Below are 15,549 nucleotides of genomic sequence, written 5' to 3' on the forward strand. Positions count from 1 at the left end.
CCAGACCTTGGAGAAAAGAAATTCCTTGGGCCCCCCCAGCACCTCTCGTCTGCTGGAGGGGCTAAGTCTCTTGTCCTTTCTGGGCTGCATAGGGAAAAAGCAGAAGGCCTTCTCTCATGCTTCCTCCTGCTCTCAGTAGACGTGGGTTCTCAGAGGTCAATAATGTGATGCCATCACTCACTGAGCACTCTCCACTCTAATCCCCGGCTACGAAGCCTTCCTAGATTGAAAAGAGCTGCTAGGACCAGGGAGTTCCCAAAGCATCTACCTGCTCCACTTCCAACACGTACCTGAAGAGCAGTAAGACGAATGGGTCACATGTGTATAGCCCCCTGCATAGTCTCTAAGTCTCTCATGCATTATTGCATTCAGCCCTGATAGCCAGGGAAGGTGGGGAAGAGGTGGGGTGACTTGCCCAAGGTCCCCAGCTAGTCCACAGGTGGAGCTAGGACTGGAAGCCCAGCCATGACTTGTAGTTCAGGGCTCTTTCTGTCCCTGGCACTGCCAATCTCCCTGGGTGCTGGTGCCTCCCACTTCACCCATCCTGGGCTGTCTCCTAGGGAGCCACAGCCTCTGCAGCACATCCAGCCTCAGGGCCTGGCTGGGCTCCCTGTTTCTTATCAGGCCAAATTGGACCCTTCAGCCTGGCATTCAAGTCCTCCTGCGCCCCCCTGGCTAAGCTTGCTCTTCCAAATACTTGGTAATATCCTCCCATCCCAACACACACACACACACACACACACACACACATTACAGTAGCACTGGGGTGAATTAAGAGCTGTACAAGGCAGATCTCTTGACTGAGCCTCAGTCTTCTTGACTATAAAATGGGACTGTGAACAGTATTACCGCACAAAGTTGTGGGGATGCTGAAATAGACGATGCAGGTAAAACGATCGTGCACAAGGCTTAGGATTGACTGCCGGCCTCATTCATGGTCGCTGCAGACATTATTGGTTGTACTTCTCTGCGTCTCTCCCCGTCCTCCCCACTCCTGTCCCCAAGAAAGCTCCCTCTTGTCATTGCCTGTGGAGACTTCTTCCTCCTCTGACCTCTGGCAACCCTTGGAGCTGTAAGAAAGTCCAGGGTCAGGTGACTAGCAGGCAGAGAGATTTTAGGAGGCAAGTGGGTGGAACCCAGGCTTCCTCACCTCAGCTCAACTAACTCCAAAGCTTTGTACACAAGATTTTATCTATAAAAAGGATTCCATTGCTGATAAATTCTAAAAATCGCTGACTTAAACCACCCCATTTCCCCACTCCAGGAAAGGAACCTGAGCCCTTGATTGACCTGGGGTCTCACTGGGAGTCACTGACCGGGCTTGCGCCTAGCCTGAGAGACTGCAGTCCTGGCCACTCCCTGCCCTCCATCCTTTCAGACCCGGAAGTTTCATCCCTTAGCATGAGTAAGTTCTAGAAAACAAGGATTGGCCATGTGTGGGTATCCTCAGCTCCCGGCACCCGGTGCCCAGCAGGCAGGTAAGTGCCAGTGAGTGGACAGCACAGGTCACAGACAGTTCTGGGGGGCACCAATAGGCTGTGTGGACTTAGGTGAGTCCCTGCACCTCTCTGAGCCTCAGCTGTCTCAAGCAAGGTGCTGCTCTCTGGCCCAAAAGGGACTGGGGTGGGCACACAGATGGTGCTCAGCAAATGGGAGCACTCACCCTCCCACCCTTTCTCTCAGTCAATACTTGCTCCATTGATGGATGATGGGGACAGTGAGGAATTACAGGAGATCCTGGAGCCCTGCCCATTTCTTGCACAGATGGAGAAACAAGCCCAGGGCGGGGAAGGGACTTGCCCAGGTGGAAGTGAGTCTCAGTGAGTGCGTCTCCTCAGTGGGGCAGGGAAGATTTCTCAGTGTCACCAGCGCAGAGACAGGGCTTGGGGGTGGAAGGGAAACTGCTGAGGGTGGAGTCAGAGGAACAGGTGGGAGAGAGGGAAGGAGGAGGGTGGAGAACCACAGTGTCCAGTCCTCTCCAGCAGAGGGGCCAACTGAGGGAGCCTGAGACAGCTGTTTGCTCAGAAAAGTGTCTTAGTCACTAAAGGCTGCGGTGGGGAAAGTCCATCCTCCCAGTCATGTCCTGGGAATCTGGATGGGGGTAGGAAGGCCACCCGGTGACCCTCAGAGTAGCCACCTGTCCTCTCTGAACTGGACTTTCTCCTCTGGCCCTTCCACTCCTCCATGTGCACACACATGCCAAGTAAATTTGCTGTGACCTTCTGGAACCGTCTTCCCTGTCCCTCTCACCCCTTAGGAAGAGTTCTGTGTCCCTCCATTACCCATACACCTGCAGGAGAAACAGGCCTTTATGCCCTATGAAAGTCCCTCCTGAGAGCTAACTTCCGTCCCTCTGGCTGCAACCACAGTCTCTTTAACTCTTTCTGCTGCCTTTGAGCAGGTAATCTGGAGCTGGAGTTGGGAATGATGAGAGACTCTCCCTGTAGTGAGGGCTCCTCACAAGGAGGGGAAGGGACCTTTGTAGTCCCCCAGCTGGGAAGAGAGCCATGGGATCCAGAGGTGATGCTGAGCTTGAAGATTAGATTTCCCAGAACAGACCCAGTTTCAGATATTCTGGTGTTAAAGGTAACCTGAATTCAAGTTCCATTTCTGCTATAGAAGAAGAGCCTCCAAAAGACCCCCTAGAAACAGCCCCAGGGCCCTTGCAACTGCGTTCCTGTGCACCTTTCACGTCCCATCCTCCAGGATCCATGATTGAGAAGAACCCGCCAGGTGGTTCCACAGAGGGAGGACAGTGCTGCATATTTTGGGGGTGCCATCTTCAGCTCATAGAATGTGGCTTAACTCAATCCAGGCACTGCATCCATAGTGGGGCCTTGGCGTTCAGAAATCATCCCCAGCTTCCAGTAGAGGATCCCCGCATAACCTGCCCAGGGGCACCAGGCTCTGGCCCTGGGCACACCTGGACCAGGAGCAGCAGAAGAGCGGTCAGACCCTAGAGGGCACCCCTGGCTAGGCAGAGGGGAAAGGATCACTGTGGGGTAGGGGTGTGGGCCAACTGCCAAGCCCAGCTTAGGGCACCCCCACCCCGTCCCTGCAGCCCCCTCCCAGGCCGCCCATGGCCCTGCCTCCCTCCCTCCCTCCCTCCCTCCCTCACTGGCGCTCAGCAGATCAATGCTGCCTTTGCTGACAGCTGAGAATCGAGCTCGCCTACCCGCCCCTTCCCCCGCCCCTCCCGTTCGCCTTCGTCCCTCGAGATCCTCCCGGAGGAACCGGGAAGAGTTTGCTGCGGAAGGCTTACCCTGGGGCAGGGCCTGCGGAGGGAGCGGCTGGTGTGGCCGCAGCTTTCCGTGGAGGAAGAGGGAAGGAGGATCGGGAAACCCAAGTTACCAAGCCTGTGCAGGGCCCGGGAAGGCTAAAGGAGAGGGGCTGCCTCCTACAGCCAGAGGGATGGAGGTCGGGCACTAAGAAAAACTTTCCCCTGGAGAGGGAGTGCCCTGGGACAAAGTCTCCCCTTTTCTGGCAGTGATTCTGCGGGCCTTGGGTAGGGGTGTGCGGCCCCGCTAAGGCTGGCTCAGACCTTATCTCCGAACACTCCATCTGCCCCAACCCGGTTTCCTGACCTGGGAGTGAGGCAGGGGAGCAGGCCCCTCCATCGGGGAGGACCCTCTTCTGGGCCGGGCGGCTCTTCCCCCATCACGATGAAGGGAATGCTCAGAAGTGGCAGCTGGTGGGGGGAAAGATCGACACATCCAGGCCCATTGTGCTCCGCACACCCTGGTGCTTGCTGCCCAGCAGCCCGTGGGCTCCAGGCCTTTCAGGTAAGAGCAGGACAGCCGCCGCTGCTCACCCAGCCACATACAGCACTGGGCACCCTTTGAGCACCCGCACCACGCACACAAGGCTCGACCCCGACAGACACACCTCATCCCTTTCGGACTCCACCTCCACCTTCACAGCCACCCGCACCGACCCACAACTCACACCTCACTGACTTCATCCCACCACCTGGCAGTCTCACAGCACCCACCCTGCACACACAAGTAGATGCCGCTCCACCCGTCCACACCTAAACTCCACGGGACACCGCGTCCCTTCCCCGGCCGCCCGCAGCCACAACTCCACACTCCACTGTCCACAAGCACACACGAAGCCTCCCACCCCCGGGCTGGCCTTGGAGGCCACACTGCCCCACTCAGGCGGGGACACCACTTGCACGCGCCCGGCTTCCTGGCCCCCCGCGCTGCCCCCGCTACGCTGTCCGTCCCGGGCACCAACTCGGCCGCCCGTGCGCCCTGCCCCGCCGCCTGCTCCGCGCGTCCCCTCCCTCCGCCTCGCCTCGCTAGCTCGCTCCCTCCCGATTTGGGAAGGCGGCCGCGGGGCGGGCGGGGGAGGGGCGGGGCGGGGGAGGGTGACATGTGAGCGGCGCGCGCCGGTGGCAGGTGGAAAGGCGAGCGGCATGGAGCGCGTAATAAGAGAGTTGGAGTCGGAAAGAGCAGCCCCAGTCGCCGGGGAAGCGGGCGGTCAGTGCGGGCTCCGGTGGCCCCCAGGCTCCGAGCGCCCGCCCGCGGCCCCGGCTTGGCCCCTAGCTCCCGCCGCCCGCGCCCGCCCCGGGCCGCCCCGCCGGTCCCGGGTCGGAGCCATGCGCCGCTGAGCGCCCCGAGCGCGCCCCCGCCCCGGACCGTGCCCGGGCCCCGGCCCCCCCAGCCTGGCGCCGCCCATGGCCGAGGCCCCCCCGCGCCGCCTCGGCCTGGGCCCCCCGCCCGGGGACGCCCCCCGCGCCGAGCTGGTGGCGCTCACGGCCGTGCAGAGCGAACAGGGCGACGCGGGCGGGGGCGGCTCCCCGCGCCGCCTCGGCCTCCTGGGCAGCCCCCTGCCGCCGGGCGCGCCCCTCCCTGGGCCGGGCTCCCGCTCGGGCTCCGCCTGCGGCCAGCGCTCCTCGGCCGCGCACAAGCGCTACCGCCGCCTGCAGAACTGGGTCTACAACGTGCTGGAGCGGCCCCGCGGCTGGGCCTTCGTCTACCACGTCTTCATGTGAGTTTGCGACCCCGCGCCCCTCCGCGTGTCCCCCGGACAACCTGGCCTTCCGGGGTACGGCCGCCCCGCCCTGGCTCCGCCTTCAGCCCGCCTGCCTCAGGGCCGACCCTCATCTCTCTCCCCCCAGGCCTGAGCCCTGTTTCTGATCCCCTCGCTGAGTCCGACCCTAAGCCCTGACCTCCCAGGCCTGACCCCTGCTTGGCCTCGCTTCTGACCTCCCTGCACCGAAGCTGCTTATTTCCATCCTGACCGCCAACCTCTGCTCCTCTGTCCCAGGTACTCCCCAAGGCCGGCTGCCTGCCCCCAGTCCGCTCGGGGAAGTCTGGGACCCCTGGAGTGGGCGTCCTTTTCCTCTTCCCCACCCCTGCCTCCCTGTGTCCCAGACACAAAGAGGACCCCTTGGCTTCCACACGCTTCTGTCACCTGCTCCCCAGCTCCGAGCTATGAAGGGTTCCCCTCAGTGATGCTCCTCTCCTCTTCTGTTCCCCTCCATCCCTGGCCAGTTGACTGTGGGTGTGTGGGGGTCCCCGTGGGCCACCTGGGCCCTGACACTCGCTTATGCTGTGTCCGACTTTATCTGTGTCTTCTCTGTCTTCCCCTCCACCCTCAACTTCCCAGTGGCAGCAGCGGCTGCCCTGCCTGCCCTGCCCTGCCATGCCCTGCCATGCCCTGCCCTGCCCTGCTGGCTGGGCCCAGCTCGCCTGCCTTGCTGGCCGGCAGCACCAGGCCTGGCTCTAAGCACCAGGGGAAAAAGAAAGAGGAGAGGGGTAGGTTTGGAAACACTGACGCTGCTGGGGCCCCATCCTCCCTGTCTTCAGGCTCCTACAACTTTCAAAAACACTGACCCCTCTTGGATGCAAAGAGTGAATTTTGGCAGCTCAGAGCTGAGTCTTGGGGGACAGCCTGGCCCAACCGGGAACATGAGAGGCCCCACAGATATCAGTTGAAGGGCTGGGCCTGACACTGGGACGCTCAGAGGTGCCGGAGAGAGACCTCTGGTCCCTGGAAAATGTGCAGCTATTAATCCCTTTTTGCTGCTGCCAGAAAGAGCCCTTTGGTGCTGGGGTCTCCTGGGTGGCCCACCTGCCTGCGCACCTGACTGTCCCACAGTCCTCCTGCCGGCCTGGCTGTCCCTCTGCCAGCCTGAGTTTCCACCTGTGCGAGCTGGCCAGTCTGCTCATCTCTTCACCTAACTGTCGCAGTCCTTCTGCTTGCCGGTTTCCATCCGTCTGTGAGGCCCGTGCAGGTATCCGGGTGCCTGTCTCTGCATCTGCGTGTCCGCCTGTCCACCTGACTGTCCACTCTTCCTCTGCCTGCCTTTTCCACCTGTCTCTGGGTCTGTCCTCCAGCCTGTGCCTCGGGTGCCTGCTGGCTTGCCTCTGTCCCATCTGAACTGGGCCCACAGAATTTCAGAGGTGCACGGGAGGAAGATGGGGCACAGGGAGGGGCTGGGGAAGAGCACAGCACTGAGTGGATGGGGGTGGCAGCCTTGACTCTGTGCAGAGACCTCAGCTGGGCTTGGCCGAGCAGAGAGTTGAAATTGCTCAGGACATGAGGTCAAACTGTGGTTCAGGGTCAACGGTTAGGGGTAGCCCCGCCCTTAGTGCCCAATGGGAGGCCTAGGATGAATATTTGTGGCTACAAAGAGGCCCTTTGGAGTGAGGAAGGCCCAGGGCTGGTGGAGTTGAGGGGAGATGAGGAGCAGCTGCAGGGCAGCCCCCTTGGGTGCCCAAGGAGGGTGAGACACCCCCCAGAGAACGACTGTGCCCTCCGTGGACTCCTCTTGGAAAGGGACTTTTCCAAGGCATGACTGGGCCTGGGGAAGCCAATAGGGCTCCGAGGTGGGTCCTCATCCCCCAGGCTCAGCCTCAGCCCCCGAAAGGGTCAGTGGAGGTGAAGGACCCGCCTCCTGTCCCCTGGCCAGCCGCTGTCGTTGCCACCTTTGAAAGGACCGCTCCTTCCTCTCCAGGAGCTAAATCCACTGGCACCTTTGCCCCACATCCTGCCCTTTCTAGATGCCAGGAAATGCCCTCACTAGGGCCGTGCTTGTTCTGACCACTTGTCCCTGGGAGCCCAGGGCCACGGCATGCCTTGGGAGCTCTGCGGGAGGAAGTGTGGTGTGAAAGCGTCCTGGTGTTTAGGGATCTCAGGGAATTGGTCACCCATCTTAGAGGTGAAAGAGGGTGGAGGTATCGGGAGCCCCACCTCTTGTGTGCTCCGTGACCTTGGGTAGATCGCTGGGCTTCTCTGAGCTTTGGTCTGTAGGTTGTCAAAGTGGATAGAAACCCCAACCTTGTGGCCTCTCTTTTGGATGAGGTAATGGAGTGGGAAAGAGCTTGGTAAGCTGCAGGGGCTCATCTGAGTGTGAGAGATGGTTGTTATTATTGGGGTTGGGGGTGGGGGCCCACACAGAAGGTCTTTCTTTGTTTTTGAGGAGCTCCAGATGTGGGGTTTCTCCGTCACACTTCGGGGTCTTGCCAGGAAGTACTTCCTGCTGCTGGATTCAGCCTGCCCACTATACTTTTGGTCAAATCCTTTCTCCTCTTCCCAATTTCCCTCAATGGCAGCCCAAGTGAGGGGAGTCCAGGGAGTGTTGTTAGCTAGGACCCCCTTCCCAGAGACGTACTGTGGCAGGAGGGGCCCCAGCAGAAGAGCCTGCAAGAGGGGCTCTGGGCAGGGCTCAGTGGCCCTGGCCTGTAATCCCAGCATTGTGGGAGGCTGAGGTGGGAGGATCGCTTGAGCCCAAGAGTCCTAGACTAGCCTGGGCAACATGGTGAGACCTTGGACTCAATTTAAAATTTAAAATTTAAAATTTAAAATTTAAAAATCAGCCAGGCATGGTGGCGTATACCTATAGTCACAGCTATTTGGGAGGCCGAGGTGGGAGGATTGCTTGAGCCCAGTAATTCTAGGCTATTGTGAACTATGATTGTGCCACTGTACTCCAGCCTGAATGATAGGATGAGACCCTATTTAATTAAGAGAGAGAGAGAGAGAGAGAGAGAGAGAGAGAGAGAGAGAGAGAAGGGCTCAGAAAGAAGGGAGCTGGGGTGAGAGGGGCCCATTTGCCCACTTGTACACTTTGTACACTTCCCTCTCGTCTGCCAGCCGGGCCCTTCTGGGCCCCACATAGAACCTGCATCTTTCTGGCTCCTAGAGGTGCGGGATTGCCTGGAGCACAAGCCCAGATTCTGCCTGTCCTGTGGCAGCTGGGACCTCTGGGAAGAGCGGATTACTGACTCCTGTCTTCCCCTGTTGGGATCCAGAATGAGGGGCCATGGGGCCCCTCTCTCTAGACCCTCAGTCTGGTCACCAAGCCCCAGCCCCCTCCTACACCCCAGTCCCTGATTTAAGCCCTCAAGCTTTCACAGACCCTGCTCTCTGAATTTTAAGCAATACCACCTTAGGGCCCATCCTGCTCGCTGAGCCCTTGTTGCCCCTCTTGAAGGCAACTCCAGCTTCCCTTGAAGTCAGAAGGCTGGAGGGGGCTGAGCCAGACCCTATCTCCCTCCATCTTCCCCCAGCCATCATGAGCCGCGTGCCTGCCGCTCCCAGCCCCCAGCGCCAGCAGGCTTTCTCTATGTGAAGGTTTGCGGCTCTGTAAACATCCTCCTTCAGCCTCGTCCCTGGGGTCAGAAGCTGTGGGAATGGGGAGGGGAGGAGGTGGTGGCAGCTTCTGGGGCCCTCAGACTACTAACCCCAGCGCCCCCTGACCTCCCATCCCGGCCATCTGAGAAAGAGCATCGCCTGGGTTGGAAATCGTCCCAGCAGAGGGTCCCCAGAACCCTCAGGCATCCCCGATAGGTCAGTGGGTCCTCACATTTTGACAGCCCCATTTTACTTGTAAGAAAACTGAGGCTCTGGAGACCAAAGTCACGTGGGAAATGAGTAGCAGAAACAGTGGACCAGACCCCAGGACTCCTGCTTCCCCGTCGGGGTCTGTTCTCTCCTAGTGGCCCCCGGGCTTGGCTCTCGGAGTCTGAACTGAAATCTCTGGTCGTGTGTGCGGCACCAGCTATGCGCAGGGCACCTCGCTGAGCTCTCTCTAAACCAGTCTCACTGTGTCCTTCTACAGCCTTGTGAGGTGGGCACTGTTATCCTCATTTGACAGGACCCAGCAGAGGCCACCCAGTTTATGTAGAAGAGCCTCAGGCCGGCGCAGGGGCTGAACTGGGAGCCGCTGCTCTTGGCACCACAGCCTCAGCCAGCCGCACCCCAAGCCCGGGCTCCTCAAGAGCAGCACTCCTGTGTCATCTGTCCGTCCATCCCCAGCACCCCGCATGCAGTCGGCAGGGGGTGGGCAGTGATGGCCTTTTGTGGAATTGAGTGGAAAGTGCCAGCCTCTCCCAGTGCAGCCACGTTTTAGTTGTAGACCCATGTCACTGCTGCGTGCCTGTCTGCATGTCTCGCATATGCAGTCACTGCAACACCGACATGCATGCACAACACACACGCAGTCCAACAAGGGAGTTCTGGTTTTTTTTTTTTTTTTTTTTTGAGACAGAGTGTCGCTCTTGTTACCCAGGCTGGAGTGCAATGGCGCGATCTCGGCTCATCGCAACCTCCGCCTCCTGGGTTCAGGCAATTCTCCTGTCTCAGCCTCCTGAGTAGCTGGGATTACAGGCACGTGCCACCATGCCTAGCTAATTTTTTTTTTTTTTTGATTTTTAGTAGAGATGGGGTTTCACCATGTTGACCAGGATGGTCTCCATCTCTTGACCTCGTGATCCACCCGCCTCGGTCTCCCAAAGTGCTGGGATTACAGGCTTGAGCCACCGCGCCCGGCCGGGAGTTCTGGTTTACAGCTGCCCCTCCTTCCCTGACTTCACCAACACTCACCGTAGACACCCACCCGGGTCTGTGGCTCCAGCCCAGACCCCTAGGACAGAACAAAGCTTGCTCCTGTCTTTGAGTTTTTGCCTTCACCTGTACACAACTGCAGGGCTCTCCTTGCGGGTCTCTGTGTATTTGTGTAGCCACCTTGGAGGGCAGCCTCAGCACCGTGGAGGAGTGGGTGGCTGGCTTTCTAGAACTTCGCCGGCCTTTGCGCCTCCTGGAGGGCCCTTGGAGGTCCTTCCGTCTGACCTTGTGGTGTACTGCTGGGTACACCAAGACACAGAAAGGGGCAGCTCCTCATCCAAGGTCACACCTGGTGAGTCAGTGCCAGGAACCCAAGCTTTTTGTCTCCCAGATCAGGACTTTAGATAACAATTTTCCTAACCCCAGCCAATAGGGGAGACGGATGCTCTAAGAACTTTGCCTTGTGATTGGGAAAGTCTTTGAATGTGACCCAAATTTTTTGTGCTGCTGTTTTCCAGCCCCAGCCCTTTTGCTTGGTCTTCGTAAGAAGCTGGGGAGACCACCCTGTTGTTACACTGCCTTCCTCCTCCCTCTTGCATCCCCGCCTCACACTCCTTTGCCTCTTTCTTCTGGAGTTTTTTGGTGTCACTGGAGCAGGTTCGAGCTCTCACTGTCTGCCCACCCCACCCCAACTCCATAGTACGTTCATTCTTCCATTGAAGACGGCCTGCTGGATGCCTCACTTCAATCCCTATTGCTGCTGAAGCCCTTATCCTTGGGCTACTGGGGCCAGGAGTGTTTCAAGAGGTGATTATTCTTGGGCTGATGGCAGCACTTTGAGTGGATGATTAATTTCCGGCTCTCTGAGCCAGTCAGAGGAGCTGGAACTGCCTGGGAGCAGGGATAGAGGACGGCGGAGGCCCTTGTCCCTGCCCACAAAGGAGGCTGCTAGGGAACTTCCCGGACTCCCTCCTACCTACCTAGCACCAATGTGGGTCTCTAGGGAAGGTCCGATCTTCTTTGAGCTCCTCAGCAGGGAATTCTGTGCGTCTGCCCTAGGGGCAGCTCCTCGTGTGGGAGTTGAGAGGCTGGGGATGGGGAAATAGCAGGGACTTTTCATTTCTCCAGAAGCTGCCCTGCAGGGAGCAGAGAGCACGGGCTCGAGGCTGACAGGTCTGTGGTCCTTCCTGGTTCAGCCTTAGCAGTCATGTGTCCTTGGGCATTACCTAACCTCTCTGGGCTTCAGTTTTCTCAACTGAGAAATGGGAATAATTATAATACCTCCCTCTAGGATTGTCAGGACTGGGTGAGATAAAGCACCGGACACTACTGGGCACTGTGGCCATGATCATTACTGTTATTATTATTCTGTCATTACTGTCCTCATTCTCCTCCTCCGGGGAGAGGGGTGACAGGTGTGCTAGGCTCAGCACGGTGAGCGTGTCTGGGTGTGCTCTGGAGAGAGTAGGAGCTGTGTCTGCCTGTGTGCACGGGAGCTGAGGCTGTGTCTTTTCCGCCTCGCGTGGGCCCTGCCCATTGGAGTGTCTGACTTACATTCTCTCGTGTAACCCTCACAGCCATCATATCAAGTAGGCGCAGTCTTCCTTGTGTCACAGTTGAGCTAAGTGAGGCTGGGTCAGGGGACATCACCCAGCTCAGGAATGGACCCCAGCCTGGCTGTCTAGAATGCTCATGGGTTTGTTTCTTCCTTCATCTGACAAACAGTTACAGAGCATCAGCTCCATACCAGGACTAGGGAGCCAGTGGGAGCCAGACCGTGCCCATGGCCTGCCTGGCAGGGTAAGGGATTGGGGGGGCACTGTGAGGAGGTCACAGAGTCTGCCAGGACCACTAGGCTGCCTCTTCTCCCAGGGAGACGTTTGGAGAGAGGTCTGGTCTGTGTGCAGCTGTGAGTGTGTCTGTGAGTTATGGGGAGGGTGGTGTGTGCCAGAGGCCATTGTGTGTCTGAGTTTGGACCTCTTGGTCCAACCCTGGCAGCTGGCCTGGCCCCAGGGAGATAAAAGTAGAGCCATGACGCCCAGAGAGACAGCCAGGGACTCCCGGGAGAGGAGGGCACTCTCCCACTCTCGCCTGAGCAAATCATTGTGGGGAATGAGGGCAGGGAATCCCAGGGGAGATTGGGAAGTCTCAGTCCCAAGCTTACTGGGAAGGTGCCCACCCCCACTCCACCCCAGTTCCTGAGCCTCCGTATCTTCTTCTGCAAAATGGGCCTAACAGGAAAGTGGACCATTCAGGGCTGCCTGGCACACAGTCAGGCCGGGTGAATGAGAGAAACTGCTGTCTCAGGACCTTGAACTTCTTAGGGTGGCGGGTAGGAAGCTCTCTTCCAGCGTGGGCAGGGTGCCACTTCACAGGGCACTCAGGAGGCTGCCTGCCCCCAGTGGAGGCTCTGAGGGGCTGGAGAGAGGGTGCTGAGCAGCCCTCAGGGGCTACACAGAGCCCCAGGACTCCGGGCTCCTGGGCAACCCTGTCCCTGGGGCAGGAGCTGCGGGCCCTGGGGGTTGGCACAGAGGAGGGGTGAGGAACAGGAGGGCAGCCCCAGGCAGCAGACTAATTGGTCTGGGAACCCATGGGCAGTGCCTGAGGGAGCGAGACAAAAGGAACTTAACCATCCCCTCCCTCCTCACCCCCCACCCCCAGAGATTTGGGGAAGAGTAGGTGGAGCGGGGTCTCTAGCCTAAGGCTGCCGGGAAAATCTTAAGGCACACTCTCCTGGGACTCCTTGGACACCCAGGACAGGAAGGTGGGACTGGAGGGAAGCTGACTGGAGATAAATGGAGCGTGGTTCCCATTGAAGCAGAAGAGATGGAGGTCAGACAGCAGGAAGGACTGCCCAAGAACCAGGAGGTGAATGAGATTCCCTGGGGTATTGTTCCAAAGACTTGGAGACCCCTGTCCAGCTGGGCTGAACAACATTTACTCGAATTGTCCCTATCAAGCAAGGAATGGCTGTCTACTCCCACAGTGCGAACGATGGAGGGGGATGCCTGTTCCCTTTGAGCCCAACTTTGGTGGGGGCGTGGGGTGAGGGTAGGGATCACATCGGTACCCACTGGCTTTTGGGCAGTGGTGGGAGGGTCACAGCCCGCTTCTCCTTCCCTGCCGCTTCTCTCTGGGAGCCTCAGGCCTGTCCAGGTTGCTGTCTTTGGCTTTATTTTTTGCTGGGCTTGGCTGTCCCCTGGGAGGGGAGGGGGCAGGGAGAGAAAGAGGGAAAGCAGGGACAGCTTTGTCAGCACAATCTCAGGCGCCTTCACTCCTGCCCATCCTGGCCCCGCTGCCACTCTCTACTGGAGGGACCAGCCCCCGGGCACAATAGGCATTCAGACCCCGTGGAACTTTCTCCCTTAGAGGCAGGACCAGCCGGTCGGGAATAGGCCTGTATTCCCCCATCCTCTCTCCATGTATCCCTGCTCTACAGAACCTCAGGCCTCAGAGCTGGAGCAGATCCATGAGCTTCATTTCACAGATGGGGAAACTGAGGCTAGAGGGGACCTGGTGGCTCAAGGACACAGCCCACATGTGGGCCTTTTCCACCTTTCCTCCTTATACTGGAGTAACATGGGAGAAATGCTGCCTCCCTCCTGCCCGTTCTCTGGGTGAATTCATTCACTCATCTCATTTTCCAGCCTCTGGGGATTGGGGGCAGTCTGGTGGGAGAGACAGGGAATGGGGAGAGGACAGTGTGGCCCATGGCCCAGCAGAGGGAGGGAGGTACCACCTGGGGATGCGCAGAGGCTGGGTGGGGTATCAGTCCCTGCCCTCCATGCTCTATATCCTAAAAAATAAAATAAAATTGTCCTATTTTACAGACAGTGGGATTAAGGCATAAAGAAGTTAACGACTTGCCCAAAGTCAACAGAGCTGACAGGTGGTAGAGGCAGGATTCGAACCCAGCGTGTGCCTCTCTGGGACGCATGCATTTAGCCACTCTACCATGCATGCTGCCCCCGCAAGGGGCCCCTGTGGGGCCTTTTTTTTTTTTTTTTTAAGGCAGGGTCTCATTCTCACCCAAGCTGGATAGTATGATCACTGTCTCAACCTACCTCCTGGGCTCAAGTGATCCTTCCATCTCACCCTCCCAAGTTGCTGGGACTACAGGTGCACTCCAAGTCACCCGGCTAGTTTTTAAAAAATTTTTCTGGAGACAGGGTCTTGCTATGTTGTCCAGGCTGATCTCCAGCTCCTGGCTCAAGCCATCCTCTTGCGATCCTCTTGCCTCCGGAGCCACCACGGCCACCTGCTGGGCCCTTCTTCTTGAATGCACCCCCCTTGGCTTTCCTCAGACCAGCCTCTCTGGCTCTTTCTTCTTGGTTCTATCAGCAGCTCTGCCTCCTCTTTCTGCCCCTTGAATGCTGGGGCTTTGTCTCAAGTCCTCTTCTCTGTACATAGTTTCAGGGGATGGTCTCAAGCACTCCTACGGCATCAGGGGCCACCCCACGATGACAGCCTCCACCCTGCGCTTCCTGTCTGCTGATGCCTCTCCTCCTCATCCCGTGCGCATCTCAAACTCAGCATCTGCCTACAAACCTGCCCTCCTTCCTCGGTCCACCTGACAGCGACTCCCCTACCCCCAGTGGCCAAGTCAGAAACGCCCTCCACACAAGCATCCTTTGCTCCTCACCTGAGAAATGACTTACAGTGTCCCAAAGAATTGCGCTGTTCAGTGCGCCTGTACTTCTCCTTCCACCTGCAACTCCCTCCCCTCGCCCGCCTGCTGCATCATCAGGCTAACTCCTATTCATCCATCCAGTCCCGATTTGAGCACCACCTCTTCTTGAGAGTCCTCCCTATCCCCATCACCCCCAGGCTCGACTGAGGGCCCTTCGGTGCCCCCAGGGCTCTGCCCACCCAGCCCTGTGTGTTCTTTGCTTTTCTGCATGGGACTGTGAGAACTGGGTGGGCGGAGGCTGAGCAGAGTTCTTGGCACGTGGTCAGCAATGAGTGAATGTTCGCTGAGTGAAGGATGAAGGTGGCGTTGAGGCCAAGTAGTAAGGATGAGAAGGGTTTTGCCAACTAGAGAGAAGTGGAGAAAAGACCCTTCATGCCTCTGAAGTGTGGAGCTGCAGGTACTCATGATTTTTATCCCAAGTGAGCTCCAGGTGGAGGCAACATCGGAGCAAAGGCGTTGAGAGGGGACTCCCTTCTCCTCGCCCCTTTGCCCTGAGACCTGCAGAGTACAGAGCCTTGATTGACAGGCTGTGGAGGTGGGCTTTACCCTGCGGGCAGTGGGGAGCCAGATGCGGTGACAGGCCAGAGTAGGGCCACTGGATGGGAACCAGGGCTTGACTCTTCCTGAGCAAGTGCTCTGCAGACGTGAGGTCATCTGGTTCTTCCAGTACCTGCTGGGTAGCAGGCAATATTATTGCTCCCATTTTGCAGACAAGAAACTGAGGCTCAGAGAAGAGAAATACCACATACTAAGTTACACAGCTTGACTGTGGTTGAGTCAGGACTCAAACCCATGTCAGTGTCAGGGCCGAGTCTGAGCTCTACATGTTCTTAGCCTTGCCAGCTGACCCAAGGCAGTTTTCAGTGGCCTAAGGCAAAACCGAGGAGAATAAGGATGGTGTGGCGAGTCTTTCATAAAGCTAAATTTATTCCATTTAAAGGACTGTCTTTTAGTATGAGATGATGTCCTTTCTTTTATGAAATGATGGGCTGGGGAAAAAATGTCCTTACTTGGCAAAATAAAAAGTTGACAACCTTATGCAGTCCCCAAAGTGTTTTTGG

General features: G+C 58.0%; 1 protein-coding gene across 5 annotated transcripts in view; it reads left to right on the forward strand.

Moving 5' to 3' along the window:
• The first annotated feature begins 4,374 nt into the window (after positions 1–4,374).
• Positions 4,375–15,549, forward strand: part of KCNQ4 (potassium voltage-gated channel subfamily Q member 4) — a 58,464-nt gene continuing 47,289 nt past the window's right edge. For 3 of the 5 annotated variants that reach the window (XM_074380610.1, XM_074380611.1, XM_074380612.1), the window contains exon 1: positions 4,626–4,995. In XM_074380610.1, the coding sequence (XP_074236711.1) occupies positions 4,682–4,995 (314 nt within the window). In that variant the 5' untranslated portion in view covers positions 4,626–4,681. Of the gene's footprint in view, positions 4,996–15,549 lie in introns of all 5 variants that reach the window. The other 2 variants (XM_010347524.3, XM_039474419.2) reach the window with 1 other exon arrangement.

The sequence above is a fragment of the Saimiri boliviensis genome, chromosome 11 (genome assembly GCF_048565385.1).
Source record: "Saimiri boliviensis isolate mSaiBol1 chromosome 11, mSaiBol1.pri, whole genome shotgun sequence".
In the NCBI taxonomy this organism is placed as follows: Eukaryota; Metazoa; Chordata; class Mammalia; order Primates; family Cebidae; genus Saimiri; species Saimiri boliviensis.